The 19,413-nt window shown below is 41.1% G+C and overlaps 1 protein-coding gene across 1 annotated transcript in view; it reads left to right on the forward strand.

Moving 5' to 3' along the window:
• LOC115088647 (neurofilament heavy polypeptide-like) overlaps window positions 1–19,413 on the forward strand; it is a 611,587-nt gene that overhangs the window by 83,388 nt on the left and 508,786 nt on the right. The window contains exon 10 of the mRNA XM_029596909.1: window positions 4,397–4,456. Coding sequence (XP_029452769.1) covers window positions 4,397–4,456 — 60 coding nt within the window. The remainder of the gene's footprint in view (window positions 1–4,396; window positions 4,457–19,413) is intronic.

The following is a 19,413-nucleotide window of genomic DNA, read 5'->3' on the forward strand; positions in this document are numbered from 1 at the left end:
TAACAGGTGTTCTCCAAGGACAGCTGGATGTTAGTCCTCATGAAACCCACCTGCCACCCTGTGGAGTTGGATTTCTACTACGTGGGTTTCTTCTCCTTTTTTTATTTTATCCTTGAAGTCTATATTATAAGGGGACCCCATGTGGACGTATGGTATAATGGATGCTGAGCATGCTCAATGAGGCTCAGAGAAAGTTCTAGAAAATTTGACAGACGTTTTCTATGCCAGGCTTCATCCAATGATAAAGCCTGGCATGGAAGTAACATTGCTTTCTCCAATAGGCTACAACCTCTATTCGCTTCCCCATCCTTTGGCTACCATGCTTTCTTCCATTTCTGAAATCACAGAGGAGGACACGATCCATCTTTTCTCCTTCTCCAAACTCACTACTTTTTACTCTGACCCCTCATTTCTATCTGTCCCCTCAGTTCTATCTTCCCTGCAATTGTCTCCTCCATCAGTCACATTCTCATTTTCACTTGCCACTATGACTGTCCCATCTTCCTTTAAACAGGCTGAATTAAACAATGCTCCTAAAAAAAACCAAAACAGATTTAAATAACTTTATAGGCATAACAATTTTACATGTGTTTTCAAAGTATTATACAGAATGATTAAAATTAAAAAGGGAAAAGAAGAAAAGAAGAAAAGGAAACAATTTCAGAATAATAATAGTAAAGTATATGGAAAGTACAATATCAGGGATGTCTGATATTTTGGTGCTGGTCCTTATTGTTCCTGGTCAGATCACATTTCAGGTCTAGGGGCAGGATACCACATATTTGGCTCTCACTGGACCTACCTGCCGCACTAACTATTGTCCCATCTCCCTCCTCCCTTTCACATCCATACTGCTTGAACATGCTATTCACCTCCACCACCTTGACATTATTTCTTCTGAAGCCATTCACCATGCTTTCTAGCCTGGCTTTCACTCTTTGAATTCCACAGAAACTGTTCTTGGCAAAATCTCCAGTGAGCTCTGCAGGCCAAGGCAAGGGCTTGTACTCAGTTTTCATCCTTCTTGCTCTGTCCTCTATTTTACCACCATCGATCACAATCTACTCCTTGAAACACTATATTCCACTGGATTTTGGGATTCTGTTCTATCTTAATTTTCACTTAGGCATGTGAAGCCCTCAAATTTTTGGTTTGGTTTGTTTTTTTTATTGTTTAAATTCAGTTTGTAAAAAAAATGTTTTGGTTTGGTTTGCTTACCAAACAAAAAAAACATAAAACAAAATAATAAATAACTGATTAAAAAAAAAAAGGTCTCTAGCAACCCTGGCTGGCCTTCCTAGGCAAAAATGTTGCCTGAGCTGACCTGATGATCAGGCATAGCCCTGATGCTGAGACCTAGCCCCAAGCTGAGCCTAATGCCAAGGTCTAGCCTTGGGCCGAGCCCTGCACTGAGATCTAGCCCTGGGCCAAGCCTGAAGCCAAACCTAGCTACAGCCTGGGTGTAGTATCAAGGGCTTGTCCCACTACCAAGGCCTAGCCCCAGGTCAGGCTCAGCACCGTGACCTAGCTCTGGCAGTGAAACAAGATCCTGGGCCTGTTATGACACCGAGGTCTAGACCTGGGGTGAACACCTAGCCCTAGGCCAGGCCTGGTACCAATGCCTAGGCTGAGCTGGGGCCTAGCACCTAGGCCTGCCTGGAACAGGCTGGGGGTGGGTGCTTAAAAATTACAGGGGCCAGGGTGCTCCCATCCCAGCACCCTCTTTACCCCATCCTCACTCCAGCACTGGGGGAAGGAGTGATGTATAGTTGCCTCTTCCTATGTTCTGAAACTTGAAAAATGGTGCTGCTATACATTTCTAAGGCTGTATATCTAAATGGTGCTGTCCGCTCTGGAGGAAGGTGCCGATGTGATGTCATTTTTCCAATGTTGGAACTCAGAACACTGAAGACCCTGTCCTGGCCTGGCCTGACCCATTTCCAGGCCTCAGTGCTGGGACCAGGCCTCAGTACCATGGCCCAGTTTCAGGCCAAGGCCTCTGCACCACACCAGGCCCAGGTCTAGGCCTCGGTGCTGGGATCGGCCCGGGTCTAGGTCTCGGCACCAGTTTCAGTGCAGGACCTAGGCCTCAGAGTCAAGTTTAGATCAGGACCTAGGCTAAGATACTGATTCTGGCCTGAGGCTTAGGCCTAGATACTAGATCCAGTCTGGGACCTAGACCTTGGCACTGTGTCTGGCTCAGAGACTAGGTTTCGATACCGGGCCTGGCACAGTCCTTGGCCTCAGTGCTGAGCCTGTCTAGGCCACAGTGCTGAACCTGGCTCAGGGTTAGGCCATTGTGCTAAGCCTATGCAGTAGTGCCAGGCCCAGCCCAGAACTAGGCCTCAGTGCCTTGCTGTCTGAAACCCATTTTAAAAAAAATGTAACTCCAACGAATACGAAAATACCTGAAAATTGTTGGGTATTTTCTTCAATGGCTACTTTTAAGTTCATTCCATTTGGAATGAACTAAAAATGGCCTCATTTGTTGCATTTTTTTGCATTTGGTAAAAACTAATGCACTTCCCTATTTTCTTCTTACCTGTCCCATCCTTCTTTTACTGTATCCTCTGGTGGTTCTTCCTCCACTACTATTCCACTCTAGGTTTTTGTGCCTCAAGACTCTGCCCTGGGCTCTCTTCTTTTTTTCTTTTTATGCTTCTTCCACTGAGGCTCTGATAGCCTCCCCACAGCTTTCAGTACTACTTTTATGCTGATGACTCCACATCTAAATATGTGTGTGTGTTCTGTTTGTATGAATGCATATACAGAGGCAGAAAGACAAATGGCATGTGTGTGTGAGGCAGAGGGAAAAAAATACTGACCTTTTATCTGCAAGTATAATCAGTGTTTGCTAAAGAACTGCTTGAACTTTGATGATCTTTCTGGACTTTAGAGGTAGATAGGGACAGTTAATTCCTATTTATAAATGTCTCATTTAGTGATAAAAAATAAGGTTGGATAAAGGTGCACACAATGCACAAATGGAAAGAGGTAAACTCTCTTTAATCCTGGTGCAGAGTCAAGCAAAATCTTTTCCTGCTTTCTGTCTCTCTCCCAGGTTTGATTCTTATTGAAATACATGACAATTTTTATGAATTTCCAGGATATTAGCTGAGGTGGAAAATCAAATTTTAGCCTTCTACTTCAGAATTGTCATTGAAATTCATCGCACATTCTGTGGAGTTTATTGACGATTTGTGGAAATAAAATACAGAGATGACCTTTAAACCTAGTCTTCATTACCTACTTATGCCTATAAGAGGTATTCAAGCACAAAATAATGATTTGAGAAGCAATAATCAGGAATGAAAAATGGTAAAATTGCTCTCATTGGTGACTTAGCTTTACCTTTTGGAATGCTTTCACAATTAGCTATATATTATGCTTCATGAAACCACTGTGCCTTGATTTTTCTCTGCCCAGTTTCGTTTCTCTGCCCAGCTCTTTTCCTGTATTTTCTTTATTATTGATTTGAACCCACTTTCTCTTTCTGTTCCCTCTTCTGTGACTCACTTTAGTTTTTTCCTTTTGTCATACTGTAGGCTCTCTCTTTCTTTTTCATTTGTCCTCTTCAGATTTTCATTCTGGCTTGCATCAAGCTTTTATTCAAATGTTTTCCTTGCATGATCAGCCTCAATCTGAAATGAATTAGACAGCAATATATTTCTAGTCTATTTAGACTGCTAGTGACATTAAAAGCAATGTACATCTTCACAGAAGAGAGGTGGCTAGAAGCTTTATCACAGTTCTTCAGAGAAGCTGGAAACTATCCACCTGTACCTTTCATATATCATGAATTCTAAGTATGGCACACTCTGGGTTGGTAAAACATGCTGCGTAATATGTACACATCTCAGCTAGAGGAAGTAATAATCTACTTAGAAGTACTATGTTCTAGGAAACAGTGTTTTACCATTACAAAATGCTGATTAGCTGAATCAGTCATATGATATGATGACAAGCACTGTCTTGTAGAAAAGGGTGTTTGTTTCTTACCTTAGCATTTATTGAAAAAATATGGTGGCCCCTGCTGGTTGAGATTGACTATGAAAATGGCAAATAATTTAAGGTAGTGGGCATCTCTACCCGGCCTGTCGTAAATGACTGGCTCTCTGATTGATTATAGTAACACATATGGGCCTCAGTGATAAATCGGCTTTACATTTAGGGAAAAGAAACATTTATTGTAAATGAATCTTTAGCACTGAAGAATGAGGAAGAGAAGACACGCTAAAACATTTTCTCTTTGCTATTCTTTTGCCTCTAATGTTTTTACCATATAGATAAAAAAGTGTTAGATAACCTGTACTAAAAAGCAAAATGTATGTTTTCTGTTTCAACATTTGATTCTGTTCATTGTCTTCATTGATCTTTTTCTTTTCTACTTTGTCAGATCAGTATCATTTCTGTCGCTATGTGGTTGATATGTATGCACATGGGGATTTTTATTCAGGTATTTATCAAAATTCTCCTTCTCCCTTGTAATAACACGTGCTTTTTTGAGAGATTCTATTTCACCATGTACTAAAATATGTGCATTAAAAAAGTGCAATGGAAAGTTTGCTCAATTCAAGTTGTCATAAATAATGAATAGAACTAATATCCATGGCTTTAATTCTGCAAAATTCCTGACCCAAGTAAACAGTCAAATATTTGTAGATATTTGGTCTATGATACATTTTTTCTCATGTTATGAAAAAGATTTTTAGCTTAGTTTAGGAAATAATTAACAGTGCTCATGGAGATTTATTCCTCATAATAATTTTCTGCTTATTACTGAATTTTGCAGAATCAGGACCTATATATCAGTAAAGCATTTAGTTCTATTGTTGCATGAGTCATGACTTTGGTTAACTTTTTAACAAATCATAATTTTCAGCTCTGAAAAATAATAAAATCTTCAGCTACATATTTTCCTTAGGGCCCAACTTAAATCACAGGTGTTAGGGCCTCTAATTAATGTGTCAGCAAAGATTAGCTAATGCAGACATTTTTGATATGTAAATCTCTTATTTGTGGGATCTGCATGTTGACACCTAGGAATTGACATAGACACAGGGAACCTAATTTTTAAACCTATTCATGGTACTGTATTTGTATATGTAAGTGGATGCACAGAAATTTATTCTAGTATTTTATAAACTATGCTGCAGGTTCTGCTCTGAAAGTGTGAAATTATTCCAGTGCAGAAAGCATTTATTTCTCTATTTTACAAATATATGCATGCATATTATAATTGTGAAAACGAAAAAGATGTATGCGAAAATGCCCTGATTTTTATGCGGAGGCAGGTATTTAATAAACTATGTGCCTATGCTATTTTGAAAATTCTTGCATGCATACTTGAAATTGCCAGTTTGCCAATACCTCTGCCAGTTCAGCCAATTCATCTCCAGTTCACCTAGCCCTCTAGCACTTCACTTCCGAACTCCCACAGTTCACCCAGAACTCCCACTCAAAAACTGAAGACAATAGACAAGTCCATTTGTAATTGTACTGGGCTATCGGCAACAGTAAAATTGTACAAACATGTCAAATGTATACACATAAATCTCCTATGCAATAGCAATTTCGGCATGTAATTCTTGTCACCACCCTGGAACACCCCTAGACTGCCCCTTTTTTTGAGTCAGTAAATGTGCACATGAAACAAAAAATAAGTGAGTTCTTTCAATTATGAAATAGCATGTGTGCAAATACAGGCTACTTAACACGCTAAGGCCCTGGAATAATGCGGCATATACATTTTAAAATAAATATTTATATTATGGGCCGGATTTTAAGAGATACGCGCGGGAGTACATTTGTGCGCGCAACTTGGCACGCACAAATGTTCGCCTGATTTTATAACATGCGCGCGCAGCCGTGCGCATGTTATAAAATCCAGGGTCGGCGCGTGCAAGGGGGTGCACAATTGTGCAACTTGTGTGTGCCAAGCCGCGCAGCCTTCCTCCATTCCCTCTGAGGCCGCTCCGATTTCGGAACTTTCCTTCCGCCCCCCCCCCACCTTCCCCTTCCTTCCCCTCCCTTCCCCACCCCCCAGTCCTACCTAAATCCCCCCCCCCACCTTTGTTTTGTTATTTTCTCCTGCCTCGTGCCAGCGTGCGATCCCCTGGCCCAGCAACAGCGGAGAGGCCTCTGGCCATGCCCACGCCCTGCCCCTGGACTGCCCTGCCCTGGCCCCACCCCCGCCCATTTTTTCAAGCCCCAAGACTTACACGCGTCCCGGGGCTTGCGCACGTCGCCGGGCCTATGCAAAATAGGCCCGGTGTGCGTAACCCCCCCTACGCGCGTAAATCCACCTGGATTTATGCGCGTAGGCTTTCAAAACCTGCCCCATGTCTTCTTTTTAAACACAGAATCTCTTTGCAAATTTATTTATTAGAATGCATAAGTAATAATAATCACTACCAGTAATTATATGTATTATATTGTTATCAATATGTTTTTTCTCTACCGAATGAATGCATCAGAAATATTTTGTGTGTACATCCTAGTAATTAGAGCTTGATCTTATATTCATAAATACCAGGGAAATTAATAGATTATTTTTAAAACTATAGTGAGATGGTTCAAAATATGTCTTTACCAAAAATCTTATTTATTACAAAGTTCATATTCAAAAGCTATTTAGATGGATAACTCAAAAGTTATCCATCTAAACGCCACAACTGGCATATTCAGCCACTTATCCTGCTACAATATAGCCAGACAACTACTTAGCTGGGTAAAAAGGGGGAGTTACTGAGGCATTCTGGACAGGAGTTGGGGTATTCTGCTAAAGTAGCCAAATATTGCATATACATGGCCACTTTAGCCGGGTAGCTTTAGATCTGCTTGGAAATAGGTGTAAATTTATCCGGCCTTGCGTGGCCGGATAACATGCTAGTTACCTGGCTATCTTCAAAAGATATCTGGGAAAGTAGCCCTTTTGCCAGAAACCCCACCCAAGAATTAAAAGGGCCTGTGGCCTGTTTTTTTCTTTCTCCCTGATTAATCTGAAAGTGGGCCTTGCATCCCACACCCCACATCTTTAAATCCGATGGAGCAATCACGGTTCCTTCGCCCCCTCCCCCACCCACCCGAGATCAACTCACCGAGGCCAGGCACTTCCATCCCCACCCCACCGTACCCCATCCCTTCTGGACCTTCCCCACTCTTCCACGCTGGCAGCAGGATCGACACTTACCCGCTCCCCGGTGAGGTCCAGCGCAGCTTCTGTCCACGCTGCGCTGGAAGCGTAAAGTACACCAGAACATGACTGAGGAATGATTTATAAGGAATTTTAGAGTTCAGACTAGTAATTTCAGAAAAGGAGATCTGATTACGTGCAGAAAAGGAGATGGAGGTGAGGAAATGTAATGAATATGTTTCAGGTTCATTTCGGATATATATGAGATCCTCTGACTGTGGAAACCCAAGAAATTCTGATGTATTCAGTGATTAAAATTGTAACCTGTTTCATATCCATGTAAACAATTGCTGGCTTGTTCATCTGGAAAATAAAGGGGCTGATATTCTGCCATGGAGCAGCTAGTTAAGTTATAATGGGATATGGCTTACCGGCTAACTTAGCAGGGATATTCAGCGGTGCAACAAGAGTTAACCGCATAAGTTAAGCAGCTAACTCCAAATATCAGAGTTAGCCTCATAACTTATGCAACTAACTCTGGGTCACCTGGAAATGCCTCTCGGTAAATTTGAGCTGCATAATTCATGATGATGCTCATAATTTAGCCACATACAGCTCTCAATATGGCCGGGAATCCATTTAGACAGGTAACTTTTCAGTTATACATCTAAATTGCTTTTGAATATCGTAATCAAAGTTTCTACTATACTTATTTAGCCAGCACTGGGCTCAGTGTTCTTGGAAGGGAGTTGAAAAGTATCCTCCCTGTCCAGTCAAAGAAAAAAATGAAGTCCTACATTTACTCCTGCCTTTACCATTAAAGTCCACTTCACCATCTACCTAATAGGGGTGTTTCTCATATTTCATTGCATTTCGGGAAAAACAAAATATATAGGAAAAAACAACATTTCCTATTGCTTTTCCTATCGTTTTTTTGGGGACTGCCCAATGGCATCCGTAGCCCCAGTCACATGTTTTGAATGAAGGCAGCCTCCGGCCCAGGAGTGGGAGGTCACTCCCGGCCCCCCTGCTAGACCGCCTGGTGTTTGTGGTGAGACCTGGGTGGGGGTCGGGATGGTAGGCTGGGGTTCGCTAGTAAGGGGATCAGATTTTAATAAATGTTTTTTTTTAAACGGCACAATGAATAAAAAAAAAGATTCAGGAGTAGACCCAAAATGGCCCACCCCCAGAATGAATATTAAAGCACAACAACATTTTTCAAGGCTCCCATCCCTACTGTATAAACAAACTTTAGAACCCACCAAACAAATTTGGAAGGTTTGACCCTTAGACAACAGGGAAACATCTTCCATTATTTTAAGTACCCCATCAGAGGGTTTACTTAAACTACTGTGATGGGACAATTTTTCTGTGACTAAGTGATGAGGAATTAGGTCAAGATCTGCTTAGTAAGGCCTTGAAACTCTCCAGGGACCTCCATTGCCTTAAAAGGCAGCCAGATAAATGAAGAAGTTGTGCAATAAAAAGGGGAAGTTCAGCGTTGGTCAGAACTGACCCCTGTCTCAACCTGGGGCCACCGCTCAAAATGTCCCTATCTCCCCCAAAGTCCCCTCCACCCTGCTTCCCCCACAAATAATAGTAGTAATAAGTAGCCCCCTTTCCCCAGATAGTAGAAAAAATAGCAAGGTGCCCCCCCCCCCCCACTTCTGACCCCACTCCTATACACTATGAACCTTTAAAATTAGTAAAGGATATTTCATCGAGATTAGGGAACCCCCATCCCCACCCCCCACACCGGGCCCAGTCAGTACCATTTTTCAAAATGGCGCCGACCTGACCTTGCCCCAGCCATGTGACTGGGGCAAGGACTGGGAATTGGACCACGTGGCCGAGACAAGGTCAAGTCAGCGCTATGTTGAAATATGGTGCTGCCTGTGCCTGGGGCGAAGGGGTGCTCTGGCCTTGACATGGGACCCCCCTATTAATTATAAAGGTTAGGGAGTATGGGAGGGGAGTTGGGGTGGGTGGCTGTCTTGCTATTTTTCCTACTATTTGGGGAGAAAGGGGGCTACTTATTTCTGCTTCTATTTGGGGGTGAAAGAGGGGTCAGAGGAGAGCTATTTATTGCAACTACTACTTGGGGTGGGGACAGGACTGTCGGTGCGCAGCTATATTTAAACTATTATTTGGGGAAGTCAAGGCCTGCTCAACCTCCCCTTTTTGCCACACAACTTTTTTTTTCTTTTTTCCAGCTCTGTAAATGTGAGGTGGGAGCCTCAGGACCTGTGTTGGGGTTCCGGACCTCCCGCCTCACATTTACCGCTTTTCAAAGCGGTGTAGGTATTTTGTCATGGCTAACCACTTCTCAGTCAGCCACAATAAAATATTTGCCTATTAATGAACTTCTTTGCATACATTTGCATTATTCATGCATGTAAACCACTTAAAAAGGAGGTCATTTTAATATGGAAGGGAACCTGGATGGGAAGCTGCAAAATGTCACATATATTGTGCGATATCGCCTTGATAGTGTTCTATTGTTAGAGCATTACTACGGCTTCATTCATCTTCCAGTTACTTTTCCTAAAGTCTAGGACCCTCGCTTTTGAATGAGCCTTCATCTCCTGTGCTCTAATATTGAACCTCACCATCTGGTGATCATGGGATCCCAGATGATTGTCCACTAGAACATCAGAAATAATAATGTCCCCAGTGGAAAACTCCAGGTCTAATATTGCTCCCTCCCTTGTAGGTTATGTTAACAGTTGATGCAGCAGTTCTGTTTGCAGAGAATCCAAGACCTATCTACTTTTAGAAGATGCCAAAGTCAGGATCTGCCCGTTAACATCCAACAAATTGAAATCCCCTAGCAATAGCACCTTCTCTTTCATAACAATTTTATGAATATTCTCGATTAAATCTCTATTTCATCTGTCTGCGATGGAGGTCTGTATATAATACCAGTATAAATAGATGTTCCATTCCCTCTTTCCAGATTAACTCACAGTGCCTCTTTCTTAACTTGTAAAGCCTGCAATTCTGTTGCTTTAATATTATTTTTCCTAAATAATGTCACTGGTATAACTATATCCCAGTCATATTTTTCATGTACCACGTCTCTGTAACAGCCACTACATTCAAGTTAGATTCTTCTGACTGCCTCTAAATCCAGGATATTGTTTCCCATATTATGAATATTAGTATATAGAGCTTTCCAGAGGTTGCCCTTTTCTCCCATTTCTATACAAGCGTTTAATGTTTTACTTACCTCAGGACTTTTACTTAACTTAGGGCTTTGTTCGGACATCCCCAATGATCCTAATTTAAAGCCCTCCTCAATAGGTTTGCCAGTCTGTGCTGAAAGACACCGTAACCCTTCTTTGATAGGTGGACCCCATCTCTTCTGAGCAGTCTTTGAAGTATGATCCCATGGCCCAAGAAACCAAAACATTCTCGTCAGCAGCATCTCTGCAGCCATTCATTCATCTCCAGTATGCAAGCTTCCCTGTTTGGGTCTTTATCCTTGACAAAGAGGATGGAGGAGAATTCCACCTGTGCACATATCTGCTTTACCCTCTCTCCCAGAGCCATTGAATCACTTTTGATATGATCTGTATAGTACCTAATAGTTTCATTCATGCCAACATAGATGAGCAGCATTGGTTAGTAGTCAGTAGGCTTGAGGATTTTCACCAATCTCCCTATAATATCTTGGATTTTGGCATCAAGCAGACAGCAAACTTCCCAAGACAGCCTGTCTAGTCAGCAGATGGATGACTCCTGTCCCTCAGAAGTGAGTCACCAACCACCACTACCATCCACCTTCTAGGTGCAGTGGTTTATTGAGCCCCATGACCTGACATTTTAGAATGTCCTTTCCATTAAAAAGGCCCATCTTCTGTGCATTAATTCCTTTGAGTTATTTAAATGACTCTGTCATACCTTTACTTTCTTTCCTTTCCTCCAGGATATACATGATGTTAGATCCTCATATGCTTTTTTATGAAGAACATTGACCATTTCAGTAGCTGTGCTCTGGACCAACTCCATCTGCTTTCTATCCTTTTGAAAGTGTGCTCTCCAGAATTTTACAGAGTACTCCAAATGAGATTTCACTAGAGACATGCACAGGCAATATCGCCTCCTTTTTTTCTCCTGCCTATTTCTCTTCCTATGACCTCCAGCATTCTTCTGGATTTTTTCCATTGCCTTATCTACCTGGCCACCTTAAGATCATCAGATATGATCACCCATAGATCCCACTCTCGGTTTATGCACAGAAGATCTTAACCACCTATACAGTATTGAATTTTTACAATCCATATGCATGATAACATTTTTTACCTGTTAATTTTAGCTTCCAAACTCCAGGGCATTTCTCAAGCTTCATTAGATCACTCCTCATGGTTTTTACTCCTTCCTGGGTGTCTACATTTTCGCAGAATTTGCTATTATCCACTAAAAGGCCTTTCCTAATAGCCCTTCCACAACATCATTTATGAAAATATTGAACAGAAACCAGCTCAATGACAATTCTTTGAGCATACTACTGGTAACACCCCTTTCCATGCTATGAACTCTATTTAACACTACCCTTTCTCTTCTTTCACTCAATGAGTTTCTAATGTTTTCAATGTTTTTTTAGCAAACATTTATTTTTTATATGCACTTAAAACTTTACTTAGCTTTACGCTATCAAATGGCTTTGGATCAAGATATTGCTCCTACACTCTCACTTCTCACTTCAGGTGCCTTTTTTTATGGCACTTAACGTGAGCATGTGGGAACAACATATTGATCCAAAGCCATTTGATAGCGTAAAGCTAAGTAAAATTTTAAGTGCATATTTCAATAAAATTGATAAAAAATTTTAAAACAATTTTAAAAACAAGATAGGACCAATGATTATGGAAATAAAGGGCATGGCAATGATTTAATTGCTCAATGAGCTTGGCGATGTATCGGCCCTATAAATGATGGTCCTATAAGATATTTTGAGTCCATTACAGTGCACAGTTGCAATTAAGGTAGCTACATTACAGTAACATTTTTAATAATTATTATAATTACAATATTAAAATATAAGCAGTGGAACTTTGTTTTGTCAGATTTTTAAGTCATTTATAAGGAACCTGTGTCAAAGGCCCTGATAAAATCCAGCATTCTCCCCCAGTCTTTATCTATGGTTATCCAGTCAAAGAAAATGATTAGATTCATCTGACAAGACCTACTTCTCATAAAACCATGCTGACTTGGATCCTGTAATCCACTAGATTACAGAAAATGCACTGTCCTATGTTTTAGTGGCAATTCCATTAATTTACTGACCACTGTAGTCATACTAACCAGCCTGTTGTTCCCTCAAACTTATGCTCCAGTCCTTTGGAATGACTCCTCACTCTAAACAAGTGCTGAAAAAGTCAGCTAGTGGAGTTGTCAGAACTGAATGAAGGGGTAAACAATTGGTATATCAGAGACCTGGTGGAAGGAGGATAACCAATGGGACAAATCTATACCAATAGAATTAAATTATAGTGCAATGATAGGGTGGATCAACTCGGTGGGTGGGTGGCGTTTTATGTTAGGGATGGCATAGAGCCCAACAGGATAAAGATCCAGCAGGACACTAAATGAACAGTAGAATCTTTATGGGTGGAAATTCCATGTGTGATGGGGAAGAGAATGGCAGTGGGGATATCTACCATCCACCTGGCCAAAATGAACAGATGGGCAATTAAAAGCTAATGGAAATTAGAGAAGCTAACAAATTTGGCAGCACAGTAATAATGGGACATTTCAATTACCTCAATATTGACTGGGTAAATGTCACATTAGGACATGCAAGGGATGTATTTATATATGAAATAAATGACTACTTCATGGAACATCTGGTCCAGGAGCCGATGAGAGAGAGAATCATGGGATAGGAAACAATGTCCTATTATGGATTGGTAACTAGTTACAAGATAGGAAACAGAGAATAGGAATAAATGTTCAGTTTTCACAGTGGAGAAAGGTAAACAGTGGAGTGCTTCAGGAATCTCTACTGGGACCAGTGCTTTTAACTATATTTATAAATGATCTGGAAAAGGGAACACCGAGTGAGGTGATCAAATTTGCAGATGACAAGTGGATTGTGAGAAATTGCAGGAAGACCTTGCAAGACTGGGAAACTGGGCATCCAAATACCAGATGAAATGTAATGTGGACAAGTGCAAAATGATTCATATAGGGAAAAATAACCCACACTGTAATTACACAATATTAGGTTCTATATTAGAAGTTACATCCCAGGAAAAGGATCTGGGCATCATCATGAAACAATACATTGAAATCCTTGTCTCAGTGTGTGGTGACAGTTAAAAAAGCAAACAGAAGGTTAGGGATTATTAGGAAAAGAATGGAGAATAAACAGAGAATGTCATAATTCCTCTGTATTGCCCCATAGTTAGACCACACCTGGAGTACTCTGTGCAATTCTGGTTGGTGCATCTCAAGAAAGATATAGTTGAACTGAAAAGGTACAGAGAAGGGTGAACAAAATAAAAAAGGGGATAGAATGACTCTCCTTTGAGAGAAGGCTAAAGCAGTTTGGGCTGTTCAGCTTGGAAAAGAGACGGATGAGAGGGGATATGATAGAGGTCTATAAAATACTGAGCGGAATAGAGCAGGCAAATGTGAATCAATTACTCATTATTTCAAAAAGTACAAAGACTAGGGGATACTCTATGAAATTAATTAGTTGCACATTTAAAACAAATCGGCGAAAATTCCCTTTCACTCAACACACAATTATATTCTAGAATTCATTGCTGGAGGATGTAGTAAATAAAATCAGTTAGAATATTTGTATTTTAAAACGATTTGTAGAAAGTTCTTGGAGGAGAAGCCCATAAACTGTTATTAACCAGGTAGACTTGAGGAAAAGCCACTATTTCTCCCTGGGCATTAGCAGGATGGGACCTATGTATCTACTTTTTGGGATCTTGCTAGGTCCTTATGACCTGTACTAGTCACTGTAAGAAGCAGGTTACTGGGCTTAATGAACCCTTGGTCTTACTCAATATGGCATATTTTTATGTTTTTAACAGATTAGCCACAATGCGCATTTACCACAATCACATTGCTCAAATTAGATTTAGTGTGACATTGGGAGGTGTAGTTAAATGATAGGATTCTGACCCTGCCATTTGCACACTGCCATTTAACCAGGCTGAGGCTATGCCCTGCACTCACCCAAGAAAACCTATGCAGGTTCTGATCCTTCCACAATCCTCCCAACAAACACATGAGAAAATCTGGTCCCTGCCCTCATGTTACTGAACACCAGCCTTGGCAACAGAAGCAAGGCCTATGTCCTCCAGCTTGCTTATCCTCTTCAAAATGGTGACCTTAAATCATTGTATTTCGAATTCCATGTGTGACTGAATTGTTTGAATACTGAAGGCAGACAGGTACAGAAGAAGATGGTCACAGCAGGGACAGATTGAGCCATCCCCTAACACTATTGAAGCATGCTGGGAAAATATATTTGCTTATCTATAGGGCCTAATGTCTATTGCTATTTGATTTGCCTTCCCCCATGTTTATTTACAAATCCTGCACAAAAAACTTGCAAACTACCACCTGTGCTGCTTAGTTTGCTTCTTGGCAACCATTTACCAGAATGAACTGGCAGAATTGGTCTCTTGCTTCTTCTCTGACAGAAGTACTTTTTGACAATGGCTGAAATCAGGCCGTGCTGTCTTTTGCAGCCTGTAAAGAGCCATTCAGGGCAGTGCAGCACAAAGGAAACAACATAAGGTCATAATCTCTAACTCATCAAAACAAGCCCCCAAATCTGGGGCTAGAGCTACACAAATTCAGCACTGCTCTATGAGCTGGAGTGCAAGTGCACATTTAAAACCTGATTGGGCACTTAAGTTTTTTCAATTTTGTGCATATGTAGAAATTAATAAATAACAGTAACTAAAGAATGGTAGGATTTATTTCACTAAGTATTTTGATCAAAGTAGGATTTCTGTTGATCTACTTAAAAAGCGGAAATGCAGTCTCCAGCATTCATATTGTTTTTCCATTTTTGTGGTAATTAATCATGAGCCACAACAATAAACATTTACTTTGGATTGTAGCATTCATTAAATGTATTGCATTCGAAACATTAATGTACTGTAGAGGATTTTAATCATCTATGCAAAGCATTAGTGAACACAAATTCATGAACGTTGGATTTTGTTTGCAGTTCATTAAATTCCTTTTATTTTGCTTATATAAGATAGATGTAAGTCATGTGATATTGCACCTTTTCTAGGCCAGCCAATAAGTTTTCTCAGCATACATTTGTGGACCTTTCTAAAGTGGACTTTCAATAGATGTGCCAGCCAGGGTTGGTTTTGTATTCCAGAAACAGAAAAACCTAAAAAGCTCTAAATGTTTTTAGTTGTTGTTGTACAGCTGTTCAGTCATTTAAATCACAGTGAGTATGTCATGTTTAGATGTTGGGAAGGAGAGATTACAGAAACAAAATGAAAGATAAGATCCTTATTGGTTATCACTTGTCCTGGGCATGAAGTACAGTTACAGAGAAATAAAAAATGTAAAAAAAGAAGAGAAGAAAGTCATATTTGAAGTAATCCTTTTATGGGTATGGCAAGCAGGAATGCTTCTAATTTGTCTGTTTCCTAGATGTGCATAGACATGCACATGAGAACATAAACATCCATACAACAAATGCATGGAGGCTGATATAGTAGTGCACTGAATATCACCAAGTCCATTATGCGCAGAAAAACGGCAACTTATGCTCCTAAATTGTGTTTCAGTGCACAAGATTCTCTCTGTATGCATGAAGAAGACTTTGCAAAATGTTTTGGCTTCCAGTGTAGTAATTAGGGGTGGGAAGAAATACATTTTTGGTTTGTTCTTCTAATCATTTTGGGGGGTTTGATTTTGCAAGAATTTTGTTTCTTCAAATGTTTATTTCGTTTATTTAGTTAAAAAATCTAAATAAATATTTAAGAAAAAAAAAAAAAAGAAACAGGGTCTCCCGAGTTCTCCCAAGCCCCCACCCCCCCCCCCTCCCACCTAAAAAACTGCCAGGGGTCAGAATCCTCCCTGGCTCCCACTTACCCAGTCTGAGGTGGATCTGACACTGAGGCCTAGGCCCAGGTCAAAGCCTGGGCCTTGTGTATGGTACAGAACAAGATTGCAATGACCTACCATGGCCTAGGCCTACGCAAGTCCGAGGCATCGGGGTGGTCCTGATACCTAGGCTCAGGCTGAATCCTCAGCCTTGCATAGGCCTAGGCCATGGTAGGTCACCATGACATAGGCCTATACTCTACACAAGGCTCAGGCTTTAAGGCTGGGCCCTGATGCCTGGGTTTTGGCCTAGGCCAGGGTCTAGACCCAGGCTCAACACCGAAACTCAGTCCGAAGACCGTTCCTGACACTGGGGCCTCAGCCTGGACCCAGGCTCAATGCTGCAACCTAACCCAAAGGCCGGGTCCCGACACTGGGGCCTCTTTCTAGGCTGGGGCCTGGGCCCATGCTTGATGCCACTGCTATTGTTGTCATTAGTAGCATATTATCTATTTAATATTTGGGTACTTGCCAGATACTTGTAACCTGGATTGGCCACTGTTGGAAAGAGGATGCCGAGTTTGATGGACCCTTGGCAACTTGTTATGTTCTTACATAAATTATATATATAAGAAACAATGCAAAACAATACAAAATATCAACAGTTGTGCTTTTATTTATGTTTGTTGCTTAACCTCTAGTGCTCACAATAAAATATGCTAAATCATGTAATACACTATGCTGACAATGATAAATGTGTGGATTCTCGTGATCAATCCATAGGTTTTATGCACATAAATAGTTCTTTGAAAATAGCCTTGGCAGGTATAAGTGTAAAATGCAAGTCATATTCATTTATGCGCACTTACAATAGACATTTTGGGAGCAGAAATGGAGCAAGCATAGGACTTGCACACAGACTTGGATTTTCAATAGTCTGTGCATAAGTTTATATGCAAAAGGTAGGCACTGGTAGAATTAGATGGCATGTCCTGCGTGTAACTGTGTGTTGCCCCTGGGTGTCACCATGAAGGTGTATTGGTATAAAGGGATAGAGGAGTCCTATGCAACTGTAAGATTTTTCCTTAGGGGAAAGTTCCAGAGAAAGGACAAGGGGTGTAAGCGCATACAATGTGATTGACGAGATGGTTCAGCCCCTAAGGGCATGTACTAATGGGGAGTAGATAATATGCTTCCCATGTAGTTGAAAGAGCTCTCTCTATTGTATGGAATGCTGAGGAGGATGTAGCTGGTACCCCACTCCTCCCCCCACCAAAGTTTCAGGAGGGGAAAAGAAGTAAGGTGTAGGGTGTTTTCCCAAGTCCTCAGGAAGCACGAGAGAACGTAAAACTCAGGTTCAATGTATTTCATGTGTTTCATCTATTGATTGCAATTCCAAATTAATAATTTATTTTTCCAGAGTTCCACATACTTTTATATCTTATTTTGTAACTTGTTATAAAATCAGACATTGCTTATCATACTTTAATTTAATTTTGACTATTTGCTAGCAATAAAAATGTTGACATAAACATGATTTGATGCGTTTGACAGCTTTTTATCCATAATAGTCATAGCATTCGTCTTGTGATTTTTTCTGCTTCCTGGCCTTCTTTGTACTCTTCAAGTCATAAGAACATGCCATACTGGGTCAGACCAAGGGTCCATCAAGCCCAGCATCCTGTCTCCAACAGTGGCCAATCCAGGCCATAAGAACCTGGCAAGTACCCAAGAACCAAGGGGGTCATTTTTGAAGGCTTATCGCGTGTGATAAGCCTCTATCGCATGCAAAAAGTCTCTTTTCACGTGCGATAGCTTTCACAAGGTGGAGTCGGGGCAGCAAGGGGAGGAGTCGGGGTGGCATCGGGCCGGACTCCACGATGTCTTCGCTGGCAGCGATAAGGTAAGCCACGTTGTCGCCAGTAGTGTGCCCAATAGCACCACCTTTCACGGTGGCGCTATTGGGTGCAAAAGCCGGCAGCGATAACACTGCGGTGGTGTGATGGCTGCTGGCTTTCGCAGGCCCATCCCCCCTTCGCTCCCCCCACCCCCTGTTTTTGCTGGATTCACCATTCTGCGATAGAATGGTGAATCCAGGCCTAAGTCTGTTCCATGTTACTGTTGCTAGTAATAGCAGTGGCTATTTTCTAAGTCAACTTAATTAAATGCAGGTAATGGACTTCTCCTCCAAAAATGTATCCAATCCTTTTTTAAACCCAGCTACACTAACTTCACTAACCATATCCCCTGCAACAAATTCCAGAGTTTAATTGTGCATTGAGTGAAAAAGAACTTTCTCCAATTAGTTTGAAATGTGCCACATGTTAACTTCATGGAATGCCCCCTAGTCCTTCTATTATCCAAAAGAATAAATAACTGATTCACATTTACCCATTCTAGACTTCTCATGATTTTAAACACCTCTGTTCTCCCATCTGAACAGTCCTAACCTCTTTAGTCTTTCCTCATAGGGGAGTTGTTCCATCCACTTTATCGTTTTGGTCGCCCTTCTTTGTACCTTCTCCAGTGCAACTATATCTTTTTTGAGAGTAACTAGAAAACCAAAATTGTACACAGTCATGTGCAGCATACTTTCTGTATACTATGTTTTGCTTGACAATAATTATCTGCTCTTTTTGTATATCCTGAGTAGATGAGAATTATGTCTTTTTTTATTTACTGTAAGCACCAAAAGCGCACACAAACTTTACTTGGTCACAGTCTCAATATTCAGTATTTTTTTTATTCAATACGGTGACTCCTTGCATTAACACCACAGAATTCAGCCACAAATTTTAACAGCAATCCCCAACACGGACCCGTGTTTCGCCAGTCCGGCTGCTTCGGGGGGAATTTTTAACAATATCTGTGTTATAACCAGTCATACATGTATACTTCCATGCCTTCTCTAATAAAGAACTGAGATTTAAGGGTGTAATTAATTACTATTATAGCAATTTTCAAAAGCCATTAACCCTTGTAAAGTGCACTTACACAAGTAAATCCTATGGACAATTCAATGGCATTGTAATGCTCATTATAGGAGTGAGAGCTAAGGTGTATTTGACACTGCTTAGAGAGCAAGCCCACTAGGCTCACACTCAGTTGGTGGATGTGCCCTGTGGCAGGACTGGTTGGAGCTTCTCCTATACCAGCCTCCTCCCCTGCAGGTTAAGCCCTTGGGTTCTGATTGCTTGCAGGCCTTAGGTGGGTCCCCGGGGGAAGTCAAGAGTTGA

This window comes from Rhinatrema bivittatum, chromosome 3 (genome assembly GCF_901001135.1).
Source record: "Rhinatrema bivittatum chromosome 3, aRhiBiv1.1, whole genome shotgun sequence".
NCBI classification, from domain to species: Eukaryota; Metazoa; Chordata; class Amphibia; order Gymnophiona; family Rhinatrematidae; genus Rhinatrema; species Rhinatrema bivittatum.